This window comes from Mytilus galloprovincialis, chromosome 2 (assembly GCF_965363235.1).
Source record: "Mytilus galloprovincialis chromosome 2, xbMytGall1.hap1.1, whole genome shotgun sequence".
Lineage (NCBI taxonomy): Eukaryota > Metazoa > Mollusca > Bivalvia > Mytilida > Mytilidae > Mytilus > Mytilus galloprovincialis.
The window spans coordinates 49,726,787-49,743,163 of NC_134839.1; the positions used below are offsets into that span (position 1 = coordinate 49,726,787).

Consider the following 16,377-nt stretch of genomic DNA (forward strand, 5'->3'; position numbering starts at 1 on the left):
ACCAATTGCCTGAAAATGTTGAGGACATTTGCACTAAGTCATAGCTATTAGAAAAGCTGAGCAAGTTCTGTTCTCACCGTACACCGTGTACACTTTTTATTGTATGCGTATTTCTCTTTCACATATACTATCTTTTTGGTAGATCTGTGAAAACAGAAAGTTAATATTACTGAAACTGTTTCTTGAGACTTACCTAATAGCATGAATGTTCTTTATAATGATTCCAATCTCTCGTCGTAATTCACGTTCATCAAACTCCATCTGGAAAATTTTAGAACATTTTACAGACCCTGTTAACAATGAATGAGCAACATTATAAACAACATGCAATCTAGGTTTTGATTGGATAACTAGTGTTGATTGAAATATATTTACACAACTTCAAAGGTTGTTTGCAAGCTAAGTTTTGATTGGACAACTAGAGTTGATGGTAATATCTTTACAAAACTTAAACTAGAGGCTCTAAAGAACAGCCTGTGTCGCTCACCTTGGTCTATGTGCATATTAAACAAATTACACAGATGGATTCATGACAAAATTGTGTTTTGGTGATGGTGATGTGTTTGTAGATCTACATTTACTGAAATTTTTGCTACTTAAAATTTTCTCTATCTATAATAAACTTGGCCCTTTCGTTACAGAGGAAAATATTTTGTAAAAATTTACAAAAATTTACCAAATGAATGAAAATTGTTAAAAATTGACTATAAAGGGCCATTACTCCTTAAGGGGTCAACTGACCATTTTGGTCATGTTGACTTATTTGTACATCTTACTTTGCTTAACATTATTGATGTCTACATGGATGATAACATGACAATGCAATATCAATATCCCCTGCTTCCTTTTAGAACAATATACTGAGTCAAATATTAATTTACCTTGGTCACAAGCAAACAGTCAAGAGAAAACATGTTTCAAGACAGGGAAGTGCTTTTTTTTCATTATACCTTAATCCTGTGTTTTAAAGGAATAGCAGCAAATTCCAACTCTTATGTTTTTAGTTTGACAAGGCCTGGGATTAAAACAATAGCTTCTTACAATGGATGAGAGCAAGCTGTGAAAATATGTAAATTTCAATATGGTTTTGAAAGTAATATTTCTCTTTAAATGCTGTGAATTAACATGTAGAAAGTACCTTGACTAGTTCAAAGGGGAATCGTTCATGGAAAATTCTGTTTATTTTAGCTCCACCACTTAATTCTAATGTACTTATTTCTGCTCCAGAACCTTCTATAGTCTTCTCAAAATCACTACCAAACTGTGTACACATTCTGTAAAAAAAAAATCCCACATGATTAGCATTTTTACCTGACATTTTCTAACAAACTTTCAGTTTCTGTGTCTATTTTGACATGGCAATTTGACCATATTTCTGCACTGAGTATGTAACTCTTAGTCTGATTTTTTTAGCAATTTAGTCATGATGTCATTGTTACAAAAAAGAAAATGTAATTACAATGAAGTCAAAATCATTTCATTTTTAATTTAGAAATACTGTTTTGGTTTACATAAAACTTTATTTTTACCCCTTGAACATGATATAATTATTTCCTTATACCTAGCAGTTGCTTGTATTTCAGACAAGTTCACAATTTTTCCTATGTTTGATCGATCTTGAATACTAATTCTTGGTTTAAAGCTATAATGTGATTTCTACAGATAATTTTTTGTGTTGTTGAGTTGATATATAATTGGTTTATCACATAGCTTTTATCAATAAACTATGGATTCATTATTATTCGTTTGATATCAATTTTCGTAGGTTTCGTGAGTACATGTGAACCACAAATTCAAATGTTCAATGAATAACAACTCTTCTAAAGGCTTTGTATGTAGATAATGGCCGAACCTTGAAATCAAATACCCATGAAAATGCATGTTTTCCTCAATCCAAAAAAATTGATACCCACAAAAAATAAATGAATCCACAGTATACATGTTATACATACAATTAAATAAACATCGGTTATAGTTTGGATATTTTCTAAAAAAATGTATCCTCACAAACATGACTAACACAAGTCGGTTTTTGCAAAATATATATCATTTCTTAATTTTTCTATAGATTCAATAATTGATCAAACAATTTATATTTTTTTTATCTAGATAACATACTGCATCATTGCTTTAGTTTTCCTGGCTGGATCATCAGGTCTAAAGTTTTTGAATTCTTCCACATCTTTCTCCATAGCCAATAGCTGAGACTGTAACTTGTTCCTCAAGGCTGGTAAGGTATCTTTAATGTGATTGGTCAACTGCTGGTTCAAGATTTTTTGAAGATATGGTGTTCCCATTCTATCTGCCATGTGTCTATACAAAATTCAAATAAATTAAATAAAAACACTTGTCCATTGTATTTAATCTGCTCGGATTCAAGAATCTAATAACAACAATAATCTTTTTCTTCCATTTACTTTAATCATAATTGAAAATCTCCAATTTCAATAAAAATGACACTGTAGTTTATTTGCCCTTCAAATAAATGATGTTTGTTAGAATTCTCATATCAAATATAAATGGTAAACAGAAAGGGAGATAATCAGCCTGTAGTGAAAGTGCAATCATAAAATGCTTATGTCTAATAGTTTATTATTCATATAAAACTCATTTAAAACATTATGGAAAATCTTTCCCTTGAACTTATAAAAAACAAGTGAAACTGTGAGCTACTGCTCACTGATGATACCCGCCGCAAGTGGATAATTTTAAAAGTGTAAAAATTTGCCAGTTTTCTGTAAACAGAAAATTGTTGAGGGATGGATCTGAAAACACATCACACGGTAAAGCTGACTTGTATAACCCTGACAACAAATTTCAAAAATCCTTGTATTGTAGTTCCTGAGAAAAATTGTGACGAAAATTTTCAACTTGGCTATCATGTGTAAATTATACAAGTGTTCAGTATAAAACAGGAAGTTGACAAGTGATGAATCTGAAAACTCATCACACAGTATAGCTGATATATAAACCTTGAAACCAACCTTGTATTGTAGTTCCTGAGAAAAATTGTGACGAAAATTTTTCATGTGCAAATTATACAAGTGTTTGGTAAACAGGAAGTTGTTGAGTGATGAATCTGAAAATGTACTACACAGTATAGCTGACTTTTATAAACCCTGAAACCAAATTTCAGTTATCCTTGTATTGTAGTTCCTGAGAAAAATGCGACAAAATATTCATGGGAAGGACGGACTGACGGATGGATGCATGGACAGACAGAGGTGAAACAGTATACCCTTTTTAAAAGCAGGGGTATAAAAATTGTCTATGAATGATCTTCAAAATGTTTCCCTCTTATAATGTATAAACAAGGAATTATTGGAATCTGAAATTATTTTGAATTCTAGAAAATTGGTAAGAAAGGAATGATGAAAAAATAACCCTACTAAATAGGGTTAGCCATGCGCATGTCTAATATCTATTTTACCTCCATTGATATGTCAGTATGAATTAACTAACCCTTTTTAGTTGTGTTTGCTTTCATCATACATTTCTTGTCAATTTTCCATAATTCAAAATTTTTCAAGATTCAAATAATTCCTTGTTTATAGCATAAAACAAACCTATATGCTGGATGACTAAGGAAAAATTTCCTCTCTCCTGCTAAGGCAGCTCGGATGTCTTTTCTACCTTCTATATCTTTCTGACTTCTGTTTACAACACCCATGTAACCTGGAAAAAATGTTAAAATGTTATTATGGTGAAAACATTATTCATATCAAAAGTCATTTCTTTATTCATTTAATTCATTTCTTGTTCTCTTAACCTTTACCTCAAAGGATGTTTTTTTGTGTAATTGATTTGCATAGGATTTTTCAATAAAATGCAGAAATATGCTTTGATGTATTTAATTCTCATGAATATCCTTATCATATTGGATACAAATTTTATTAAGTCTGATATAGACATTGCATAGTCAATGCGTTTTAATGGAGGTACCACACAGGTGTCAAAAGGCGTCATTATGGAGTAAAGGGGTGGCGTAAAAGGAGTCAGTATGCAGGAAAGGGTTAAATTATATTCAATTAAGAATAAAATAATGTTGTTTTACCAAGATTGATTGCTGCGATTTATAAACAATAAGACAAATGTGTCATATTTAATATTGTGATTTCAGAAAATACTGAATACAAAAATGTTGTTTACATTTACAATACAAGTTTTAAAACGTTTGAACTTTTTTTACATACCTCTCCTTAGTGGTAAAGTTCTGTTTTCTAAAATATCCCTTGCATCTGTTCCTTCGTCCATTAAATCTAACTTAGTTATTACACCAATGGTTCGCATACCTGTAGTTAAAATAAAATATATAAGTGCACAAAAAAATATAAACTGATAATTGTAAAACCAGGGATGGAATTTGTCTCCAACATTAAAAGCGGAAATGGCTTTGCTGGAAGCCAAAATTCAGTTAAAAAAAACAATTACAGAAAAACTTGAACTCAAAAAGTGGAAACCCTTGAAAACTTTCATCACTGTTAAACTCAACAGTAAGCATGGTAATTTCCACCCATTTGTTTTTAATCTATTAGTGTTCCACACTCATAGTCAAATTTTCAATATTAATGAGCATTATTTATTTAACTATAAAAGTATTACAAATCTTGGCAATATAGATTGCCTGGATCATCTCAGTTTTTGCAATCTTACTAAAATATTACAGAACTATAAGTATACTACTTTGTCTGAACCCACTTATTATTCATTCATACAATTCTGTGGGCATTAAATTCAAACAATCTTTGGCAAATAATTGACAAGTTCTTTCATTTTCCCACAGAATTTTTGTTTTTTTTGGCATTGATTATTGAATGTATACAAAGGCCAGTACACAGAATGTATAAATGGACTGAGACCGTCGACCATAAAGCCCTAAAGTGTGCTAACATGACTAAACAAATACTATAAATTCAGAAATTATTGCGATTTTGTCAATTTTGACTAAAATGTGCTTTTAATTTTTGAGATATTCAAAAAATCCTGTTTGATTCATATGAAAAATTTCAAAATTGTCACATTTTTCCCAATAATAAAAACATTGCAATAATTTTCTGAATTTACAGTTAGTCGATGTCAAGAAATTTCGGGACCAGTGTTACTTCAATTTAAAATGCAGGATGGTAATTGACAACTCAAAACAGTATAAGGGGTCTTCTAGGTCTAGTAGGAAAATAAGAGATTTTGCTCCATGTTGAAGACATCAATGTGAATCTGAGATAAAGAACAGCAATGTTATTATAGTTATTACTAGAGTTAGTTTTCTCGTTTGAATTGTTTTACATTGTCTTATCGGGGCCTTTTATGGCTGACCATGCGGTATGGGCTTTGCTCATTGTTGAAGGCCGTACGGTGACCTATAGTTGTTAATGTCTGTGTCATTTTGGTCTTTTGTGGATAGTTGTCTCATTGGCAATCATACCACATCTTCTTTTTTTTTTATATTTACCTTGTGGATCGACTTCTTTAGCTATCTTCAGAGCATCAGAATTGGCTAAATCTGTGTTAGCTGGTGATACAGCTAAAATCAGGCAACTTTCTTTTGATATGAATTCTAACACCATACTACGGATCTGAATTTCAATATCTTGGGGCTGGTTACCAACTGCTACCTTGGTCATACCTGGTAAATCTATCAATGTCAAGTTGAGTACTGTAAAGAAAAATACAAATGTAGTAAAATATTATTATGAACTGTTGAATACTGAAACAAAATTCAATTTCAAAATATATGTAACATAATTCAAATATTAGAAATGAAAAGTTAAAGTCCAAAAATTGATAAACCATCACCTTGTATAGGTCATGAACCCCAAAAATAATTAAAATAAAAAGGGAATGTGTTAGTGGGACACAAATGATGCCCTGCTTGCATATAACATTATAAAAGGACATAAATCAAGAATTATAAAAATGACTTCCCAAATTCATACTTGATATGTAGTAATAAGCATTGTGTTTAAGTTGCATAACATTTTTTTTAGGCAAACTTAATTTTAAGTACGGACACGAAAAGCTGAATTTTTCCATTTATAAAGGGGCATAACTCTAGAACAGTAAAATTGATACCACCAAAATTAAAACTTGATTTTAGTTTTGTGGTAATAAGCATTGTGTATAAACTTTATAAACTCTGGTTGAGGCAAACTAAAATTAGAGAACGGAAATGAAAGATTCATCATATTTTTTAATTGTAAAGGGACATAACTCCAAAACGGTAAATGTGGTGCCACCAAAATTCCAACTTGATCTGTGTTTTGTGGTAAAAAGCATTGTGTATAAGATTTATAATATGAGGTTGAGGCAAACTCAAGTTAGAGAATAGGAATAAATTTCAGAAGGTAAAGATGTAAGGGAGTACAACAGCAAATTTTAATGTCTCTCTGATACAGCAGAGACATAAAACTTGCTGAGATCTAGGTATTATGTTCCTTTTAAAATCATTATAAACTGTCCCTTTCTATATACAACATCCAAATCTTACCATTAGGGGAGTAAACCCTAAGATTAATAGGTATATTAGAGATGCCTTTGTTTCCACCCGTAACACGATCTGTTTCCATTTCAATTTCCTTCCGAACTTGATCAAAATCAGAATAATATTTGTTTTTCTGGTGCAAAAATTCTGCATACTCTGTAAAATTAAAATATTAACTTTATTGTACATATATTACAAAAAAAATCTCCAAGAAGCCTTTAACTAATCAATGTCTAAAGCATTCTTGCGTCTGCTAAATTTAAAACCTAGTAATATAACTATAACTTGAATTACGATTTTTACTAATTTTTAAAAGTAGATGTCAAAATTGTGCAATCACCAATATCAACTTTGCATTATACATCAAGGAAGTAAGGAATAAAGATTAGTTTGGTCCATTAGTATTCAGAGGTCTATTTAATGACACAAATTAACACAATTGTTGTGCAAACCAAATTCCTTCCTGTTAATCCATTATTTACTTTTATTGGCAACAATCTTATAATTTTTTTAGTTTCCTTGTATTTTTAAATTAACAATATATCTATTTGAAATATTTCATCTGTGGTGTTTTTTTTTTTAACAAAAAACCATTTGATTCAGACACAATTGTAGACTGGTCCCCTGTTTTTTCAATCATTTGTATAGTAAATTGTTACAGACATAAGAAACCATGATCTACTGCTAGTTCTGTCAGCTTTTACCTTTTAGTTAATGGTGAGGAAAGTTGTCTCCCTTTGACAATCATATAGTACTTGTAGTAACATCATACTTTTATCATGTTTATAAAGTTCCACACATATATTAATTTGAGAATATTAAGACGGTACCCAACACTTTAACTAAAATTAATTTGGCTTGTTTAATTTTCTTAAAATTTTGATTAAGTATTTACTTTGACCATGTTGACCCTTTGACAAAAATACAAAAATTTCATAAAATTTGAACCAACTGTTTTATCAGAAAAATTACACTGGTTATATAGCAGTTTCACAAACACTAGTTTTGATCATTGAGAAGCTTAATATTCCCTTAACAACACAACGTAATTAAAACGTTTAGCTTATTTTACAGAGTTATCTCCCTGTAGTGTTAGGTACCACCTTAACATGTAATAAAACATACCAGCTTTAGAATTTATTAACTGTAGAACTAAAGGTCGTCTTGTTACAATACCACTTCCTCTGGGTAAAAAATCTCTGAAAAAAATTAATAAGTAAATTAACAATTTTCCAACAAATAATCGCAAAAATTTAATAGACAAATATGGTGCAGTGACAGTCTTTAACATTCAACATAAACATTTTACTGGTCACAGTGGTGACTATGGACTGTGTATATAATATGAAAATTGATTCTTTTTAATATACATGATATATACATGTTGGAATTAAGGACATTTGTTAATCTATTTTTTCGTTTTGTTCTTAATCAGAAACATATGATTTGAAAGAAAAATGTGAGGTCCTGATGTTTTCTGATGGACTGACATACAAATGTACAATGCTGCTTGAATATTTAAAATTGATGAAATGTTAAAAGATTAAACCATGTCAACCAAAAAATCTGATGATGTGTGTTAGGAGAGTGCAATGCTCTTTGCATGATAAAGAACCATTGTGACAACTATTTCACAAAATTATTCTGGGGATCATGTCAAATACAGTCATAGGGGGTCTTTTCAATGAAAATATTGTCACTATTTAACATGTCTACAAAGGGGCACTTCATCACAGTTGAACCATTTTGTAAAATCTACAGGCCACCCTTAACAAATGCAATGATGTTGCCTATCCATGGTTTCACTTGTAGGGTTGGGTTGGTAGAAAGAAGGTAAGGATATTTTATGCAAAAACCAATTAGTTACATAAATAACATGTTTTACATTGTAAGAAAACTTTGTTAGAGTAGGAATAAATCTGTGAAAAAAAAATTCAGAAATGATTGCATCAAATATTTTTTCAGGTAGGCTGCTTTTTAGGTGGGTAGGAAGGCAACTTCCAACAATCTAAATATCATTTTTGACCTAATTGGTTTTTGAACTGTCAAATGAATATAAATGTACATGTGTAAACATAAATAGTTGCAATTTAAGCAAAATAAGGATTAGACAAACAGCAATCAATCAACATCATAATGCCTTAACATGTGTAAGTAACATTGAAAAAAAGTGTTGAAAGAACAAATGTTGAGACTAAAGAAGTCTTTTTAACATTTCCATTATTTCGATAGTTAGTAATTGATTATTGTTAGTTAATTAAACCTGTTATCTCTTACAACCTATTACATAATCAACAACAAAAAATTGATAGAAATTTTTTTGGATAATATAACTTCTTGTTCTTTTGTTGTTCAAGGAGTTACGGATAATCAACCAATTGATTTTTCTCAATATCCAAAACCATTTAAAATCAATTATTAATTCATGAAAAACCCAATACCGAAAAAATTGGAAGATGAATCTTGATTATTAGTTTTCTTTCTCAATCAGTTCCACAACTTCTAATTATCTGTTGGAGCCGCTGATGTTCCTCGCAACAGTATACTATAGATTTTTGTTGTTGTCTTTCATGTCTTTGAAAGTTTTAGTCGTGATTGAAAAGTTTTTATAGCTGTTCTGATCAATAGGATATGTTGTAACTGGAATAAATATTTACCATACGTATTGATATTTTCGTAACTGTCAATCAATACTGAAACTGGTACCATTATCATAGGGAAACAGATAGATTGGTTTAGTTTTCTTATTTGTCCAGAACCTTATCATTATTCATACGTAACGGACATTATGGATTTACGATTTGTTTCACTTAGCATAGACCAATGTTTAAGTGGTAGTAAATAAAGATTTTTCAACATTTTCATGTATCCAGTTTAAATCTTTGGATTTATTGTCTATCATAAATAACAGTCATGACAGTTGTTTCCTCATAATTAAATACAACTTTAAGTTGTATATTTCCTTAAAAATTCCCAATAGTAAACAATTTTATAATGAAATTTTCATGATCATGTAGTATGTACATGAATTGATGTACCATTAACATGATTAATATGATAAAATCATTTCAAATATATGTTTAAATTAAATTTTTGCCAATTTACTGAGACTGAAACATGGTCAAATCTGTGACCTTTGGGGGCTTGAAAGGAGACATTGTGACATGGCATCTCATTTAAAAGGACTTGTAACCTTCAATGTTTAAGAGAATGAGAATCATGTTAGTTTTGAACTGCATAATTTACTTATAATAATCCAATCACTCGTTGACTAATTAAATATGACTTTGTGACCTAGCTAAGGGGTTAAGCTAGTAGAGCACTAGTTACTTACATCTAATGTTAAGAAATCCAATAATGAATGATCATTTGGGGTCAAAGCTTAGCCTAAAATTTATACAACTATCACTCAATCTTCTAGGTTTTTTTTTATAAGCTACCAAAGTGGTAGAACATTTGAACCCTGTATGTACCCATTCAAACTTTAGTTTATATTTTACAAAAGAATCTTGTACTAGTACGTTTTCTTTAAGGCATCAAAAATTAGAAGAAGAAAAATCTAGAATTTTCTTCTGCCAGGACATCTTTTTGTCATTTATAAAAGCCCAATAGTTTGTAGCTTGGCAATATTATCCACTTAGAAGTAATCTAATCATGCTAATGGCTTGCCCTGTATTTACCGATAATTGATACATAAGCCAGAGGGGAAAAGGAAAACATATATCATGTATTGATATGACTATATACATGTTTTATCTGGTAACAACTCTAAAGGTAGACGAATAATTGCAGGAAGACATTTTTTCTTAATTTATTTACAATGATACAAGGAACCTTCTGCTGCCATAAACTTTTAAGAAAAAATTAAAATTCTACAAGTAACTTTTTTTCAAAATTTTCTTCAAGTTAAAAGATGGTTACTATTTTTACATCATACATTGTACATCACATAAATATAATTGTGTTTAAAATTTAACTTACTAAAATGCTTCACTTACATTTGACTTACATGACTTACTCCTCAAGTTACTGGAACATTTAAATATCATAATTACTATTAGTTTAAAGGTCAATGAATGACATAAACTGGGGTCAATTTAAAACAACACTGTCTTGTTAGCTGCACATTTGTATTCCTGATAAATTATATTGAATTCACAAAATAAAAGCTTATAGCAGTCTGCATCATTTATGCATGATGAGTTTAATTCTTGCTTGAAAACATCACTTAGTCCAATAAAACTTTTTAATTTGTTGAAAACAAATTGAAGAAGCAAAAGTATGATAAACACGATAATGCAAATACATTAATGAATTATGATTATATTATTATAATTATAATCGGGATTAGATTATAATCAATTCACCAAAAATTATTGTAAGGTTATAGCAGTCTGAATAATGAGTTTAATTCTAGCTTGAAAACTTGAAAAATTATCATCTAGTCCAATAAATCTTAATTAAACAGTTCAATAAACATGAAAAACAAAAAACTAACCAAACCTGATTTTTATTATTATAAAAACAAGTAAAATCATGACAATGTGCATGATTTTGACAGTTTCAAATATATATATATATCTAAATATCTAAATGATAGTCTTACTTTCCTACAAAATTTTCCAATACACTACTCTTTCCTGCACTTTGACATCCTACGACAGCAAACTGCGGTAAATCAAATGATAATGGTGTTCCTAAAGTAGTAAAAGCATCCTGCAACTTATTCACAATGGGAATAAGCTGTTCCATGCCTATATTTCCTGCCATTTTTTGTTACTGTGACTTCTTTTTTTTTCTGAACAATTTACTTCATGATAGATATAGGACTAGAAGCACATGTCAGACCAATATTCAAAATTATACATGTATTTGATAAACTCTATTGAGTTAAATACTCAAAGAATGTGTGCATCATTTTAAGAAGTCATTTCTATAAATATTACAAACAAATGTATTTTCATTGTTAATGAAAAATATTGTATGTCTTATATATAAATATGAGTTCATATATGAGGTTGCTCTATTTTTAGCTTTTAAAAAACCCTTGACACATTAACCTACAGAAATTACATTATGTTTCGCATGAGTATTTTTTTAGTGTAAATATACATGATATATATATATATCAATTCCATTTATATTTCCAAAATTTGCTTAAATGCCTTAGAGAATGACCAACTGTCAGATGTATACGGAAATGAGACAACAACCCAACAAAACAGAAAGGATTGTGATTACATTAATTATTCAATTAACAATGATAAATGCATATGTATTCTGTCTGTATGAGAAAAAATATCAGAAAAAGATACTGGTCTAACTTTAAGTCTTCTTTTCAAATCTGTAACGTTTTCCTTTAATAACTCTACCTTTCCTAATTTTTTTCTTTCTATAAGATCATTCATCTGACAAAGTCTTAACTCTCTTGACCACAGACCTGACAGACCAGACACATGTTTGATGACACTGTGTTATACAAATATATAAAGTGTAGCTATCATCAAATTATCTCAAACCAAACTATTTCAAAGCTTTTTGATTAATTAACCAGAATTTTTACATTGCCATTGGAACTTCTTTTATCACTTAATATCCTGGAGAAATGAAGACTTTTAGAGCAAATGCAATATGAACTCCGTTATAAATTAATATTTCTAAGGTTTTAAAAATTACGGATCATCACCTTTTAGCAAAATTGTCAACGTGGTCAAAGACATTGCAAATATAGACCTATGGTTTAAGTGTTATAAAATTCTGGCAAGATTTTAAAATCAAAAAGTAATGATTCAATTATCCATTTATGAACTTTTCAAAGAGACATAACTCTTTTAAAAAGAATTAATTGACTCTGAATTTAGTTATAGACCTCACCAAGTCATTGCTGATTTAAACCTATATTATGATATGTTTCATAAAAATCTAGCAAGAATTGAATACATGAGAGCACTAACAATTTAATTTTCCATATAATTATTTTTTTCCAAGAAGCATTACTCATTTGTACAAGACTTTACTAATATAAACCTATGATATAAGTATTAAAAAACTCTGGCAAGAATTGTACATGTGAGAGTGCTAACAACATAAACAATACCAGACAAAGGTAGAGACAGTTGAACAGATGGAAGCCTGGTGTTTCTATGTCCCCTGCAGCATGTCGCACAGGGCAGTGGCGGATCCAGAAATTTTCATAAGTGGGGGCCCACTGACTGCCTAAGAGGGGGCCTGCTCCAGTCATGCTTCAGTGATTCCCTACATAATCAAACAATTTTTTCCCAGAAAAGGGGGGGGGGGGGCCAAGGCCCACTGAAAAACCCTCTAAATCTGCCTCTGTGGGGACAACTAATGCATATATAATAGATGAAATTAAATATTAATATGTTTATGCATTCTTCATGATCTTTTTTTAACTTCATGGTACATGTTAGTAGAAATGTTTCTACACTTTTAAAAAATAATTCAAACTATCTGAAATTTAAGATACATGTATGCTTCAGAGGATGCGGGGTACCGGTTATGGGTGACTGGTCTCGACATTGTGAAATGTACTTATGGATTATTGTTGATCATCTCAAAGAGATTGATTTCCTCCCTTGAGCCGGTACAGGGAAAATGAGAAAAGCAATCGTTGAGATGACCAATAAGTTTATAACAATCTGTTTATCGCTATTTTACCTATAAAGACGTTGTCTATTTCATGTCAGTTTCATTAGCAACGCCATATGCATGTAACCCCTTAGTTACTAGCCATAAATTTCATATCACTCGACTCTGCTGAGAAAGGAAATTATCATTCAGCAAGATCAAAGGAAAATTTCATAAAATAGCAATAATATGAAATATACAAATACATGTATGTACCTAAGGTACAGAGTTGTCATACTCTACACATGGACTAGCCCTTATTTATATTTGGAAAGTACTAGTGGTCCAACCTATCATTGACATTCGGTTTCATTTTGTAGTGTGTGTTTATATCACTAGAAGCTAAAAATTGTTACAAAATATTAAATTTTGTGTATTCATTTTAGATTATTTTACATGAAAAGAGTGAAAAGTAAACAAATTATTACCCGATTTACGCCCCCTTGTTGTCTGAGCCTTTCTGTATGTTTTTTTATTAAGTGCTTGTGTAATTCTTTTGGTAGGAAAATAAACAGATGATATGAGTTATATTCATAATGTGTATTGCTGACAAAAGACTGTCATTACCACTGACAGCAACCTCTAATCAATTGTTGATTGATATCTTACTTTCCTACGAAATTTTCCAGTACACTACTTTTTCCTGCACTTTGACTTCCTACTACGGCGATTTGAGGTAAATCTAAAGATAGTGGTGTTCCTAGAGATGAAAAGGCATCCTGCAGCTTATTCACAATGGGAATAAGCTGCTCCATGCCAACATTTCCTGACATTTTCGTTACTTCCGTCTGTCTATCCTTCAGAATAGTTTACTTCATGGCGGACAAATGATTATGCGAAGGCCGCTTATATCATTTCATAATAATAACAGATAAGCTCCACTGATATCATAAATCAAAATGATTCCTGGAGTGTTTTGAATAATTAACTTTATTACGTTGAAAATGAATAACCTAATGTATTTTTTTTCAATTGAAATAAATTTTATTTTCTTATTTGAAAATGTCAAGGGAGGCTACTCTATTTCAAAACTATTTCCTAAAAACGATGACACATTTACACACGGATATTATCTGAAATATTACTCATATATTATTTTTGATAATTACGCGATATATGAGAAATCTAAAATCTTTTCGTTTTGAATAGTATCCACTTAATACCATATTTGGTTATAACAATACAGCCACAAAACAAACAGAAACTGAACAGGAAAAAAATGGAACTTTCACTTAAAATTTTATATTTTTTACCTTTTCTTAAGCTTGGTATATTGGACATCTTTCAGTTTCTATCAAAATGATTCAAAATACAATAATCGCTTATTCTTATTTGTATTACATTTTTCTTGCTTCTTAGTTTGGTTAGATTAGAAGATCCATTTGGTTATTTATATTAGATTTAAGAAATTTAATGATTCATGAAATGTATTTCGATTTAGGATCTAAGAGTTCAGGTTACTAGATGGTTTATTCCTTGAATGCCAACATCCTTTGATCTACCGACAATTTACCTGAAAATAATGTTGGCGTTCGAGGAATAGGTGCAAGTAGTTATCACAACAAAAGGGCATGCTTGTCAAAACAAGTATACGAATTAAATAGTTTACAGGTAGCTAAATTTTAATAATTCATGCCATTTCAATTGAATGAATGAATGAATACTTTATAGCAAAAAGCATATATATGCTAAGGTAGCCAGGGGGTTCGGTGGGTTCGGACGAACCCCCCTTGAAAACAATTAATGACTGTTAAAGTCAACGTTCTGTTCGAATTGTGACTGTTAAAGTCGAGTTTTTGAGGCCAAATAACCCCTCTTTGGAAATTCCTGGCTACGGGCCAAGCGGCTCCGTGTTGAAGGCCATAGAAAGACACACTATAAGATATCAAATATTGTAAATATGTTTTTTTGGTATATAGATATAGGAAGATGTGGTATGAGTGCCAATGAGACAACTCTCCATCCAAATAACAATTTATAAAAGTTAACCATTATAGGTCAATGCACGGCCTTCAATACGGAGACTTGTACAGTAAGTAATCTTATCATTAAAAAGAGTTTGATAATGTTTAAGAGCTGTAAATTACGATTGTAAAAATTTTGATATGAATGTATTGATGATAGAAAATTTTAAACTTACTTAACTTGTCTATGAAATGTTAACGACCTTAATTTCAATATTATCCTTTACACTTGACATTTAAGAAATTTTGTCAGCCGGATTTTTTTTTTTGTTATTCTGATTTTCCTAATTTTTTTTAAAAGCAATATTTTGTTTTAGATACAATAACTTTATTATCTGCATATAATGTATGCATTTTACTTTTCACTTCTCTGTCAGAAAAGCTTCCAGGTCATCAAGAAAAAAAATACCAAAAAGGAGATAAATCACGTCTTCAACCTGTCTAACATGTTATAGTACAAAATGGAACTCAACAGGATCCAGAATCTTCCTATTGCAAATTGGAAAACCGATATCTGCTACTAAATATTTGTTTAACATATTTTGGGTGCAGGTATAAATCAAATGTTGTTAGTCTTTGACATGTTTGACGAGTCGTTAAAATTTGTTCTTTCAATCGATTATTATTTTTGCTCGATTAGAATATAAGAAATAAACTATAATATAATATAATCTAGCGTGTACTTAATTTGAATACCTACTTTTATATGATTAGGAAATCTATGAGAAAAACCATGCAGATGGTTCTCCTGCAACGAACGCCATATTAATTTTCATGAAACTTTGCTCAAATGGTCAGGTTGACCTCATATGAAAGTCGTACAAGTTTGAAGCCCATACACCAATATTTGGTGCGTTGTCAGCTGGATCAAACACAAGATATTGTTGAAAGCATTTGATTTTTTTTTTCTCGAAAGTCCAGTCGCCGATACCACAATGCATATGATGGCATGATTTTTAATATCAGCACGTTATTTACTATGATATATATATATATATCGACTCTTAAAATTCAAGAGTCTATCTAAAAATGAGGGTAAATTATATATGGCCTTCCAAATACCGTTTCGATCCCTAACATCACTGAAGAGACAATATTTATTGTCGAAATCCTGATCTGGTGTACACAAAAAATATTGACACCTTATGTTTGTGGCATAACATCTTGGCCACTGGTTGATTGTGATTGTTTTCTTTTTTAGTATTAAAGTTATATTAAGATCCATTTTGTTACATCTTGTGATCAATTTTATTTGGCAATCGCCAATGGCAGTCAGCAGGGTTAAAG

General features: G+C 30.4%; 1 protein-coding gene across 12 annotated transcripts in view; it reads right to left on the reverse strand.

Annotated features, from left to right (window-relative positions):
• The window catches only part of LOC143063768 (dynamin-1-like), a 57,033-nt gene extending 43,061 nt beyond the window's left edge, over positions 1-13,972 (reverse strand). For 4 of the 12 annotated variants that reach the window (XM_076236137.1, XM_076236135.1, XM_076236130.1 and 1 more), the window contains exons 1-9: positions 13,736-13,971; positions 7,604-7,677; positions 6,485-6,634; positions 5,450-5,653; positions 4,194-4,292; positions 3,567-3,675; positions 2,119-2,313; positions 1,139-1,274; positions 194-261 (exon numbers count right to left, since the gene is read on the reverse strand). In XM_076236137.1, the coding sequence (XP_076092252.1) occupies positions 194-261; positions 1,139-1,274; positions 2,119-2,313; positions 3,567-3,675; positions 4,194-4,292; positions 5,450-5,653; positions 6,485-6,634; positions 7,604-7,677; positions 13,736-13,899 (1,199 nt within the window). In that variant the 5' untranslated portion in view covers positions 13,900-13,971. Of the gene's footprint in view, positions 1-193; positions 262-1,138; positions 1,275-2,118; positions 2,314-3,566; positions 3,676-4,193; positions 4,293-5,449; positions 5,654-6,484; positions 6,635-7,603; positions 7,678-13,735 lie in introns of all 12 variants that reach the window. The other 8 variants (XM_076236136.1, XM_076236133.1, XM_076236134.1 and 5 more) reach the window with 3 other exon arrangements.
• Positions 13,973-16,377: the final 2,405 nt, after the last annotated feature.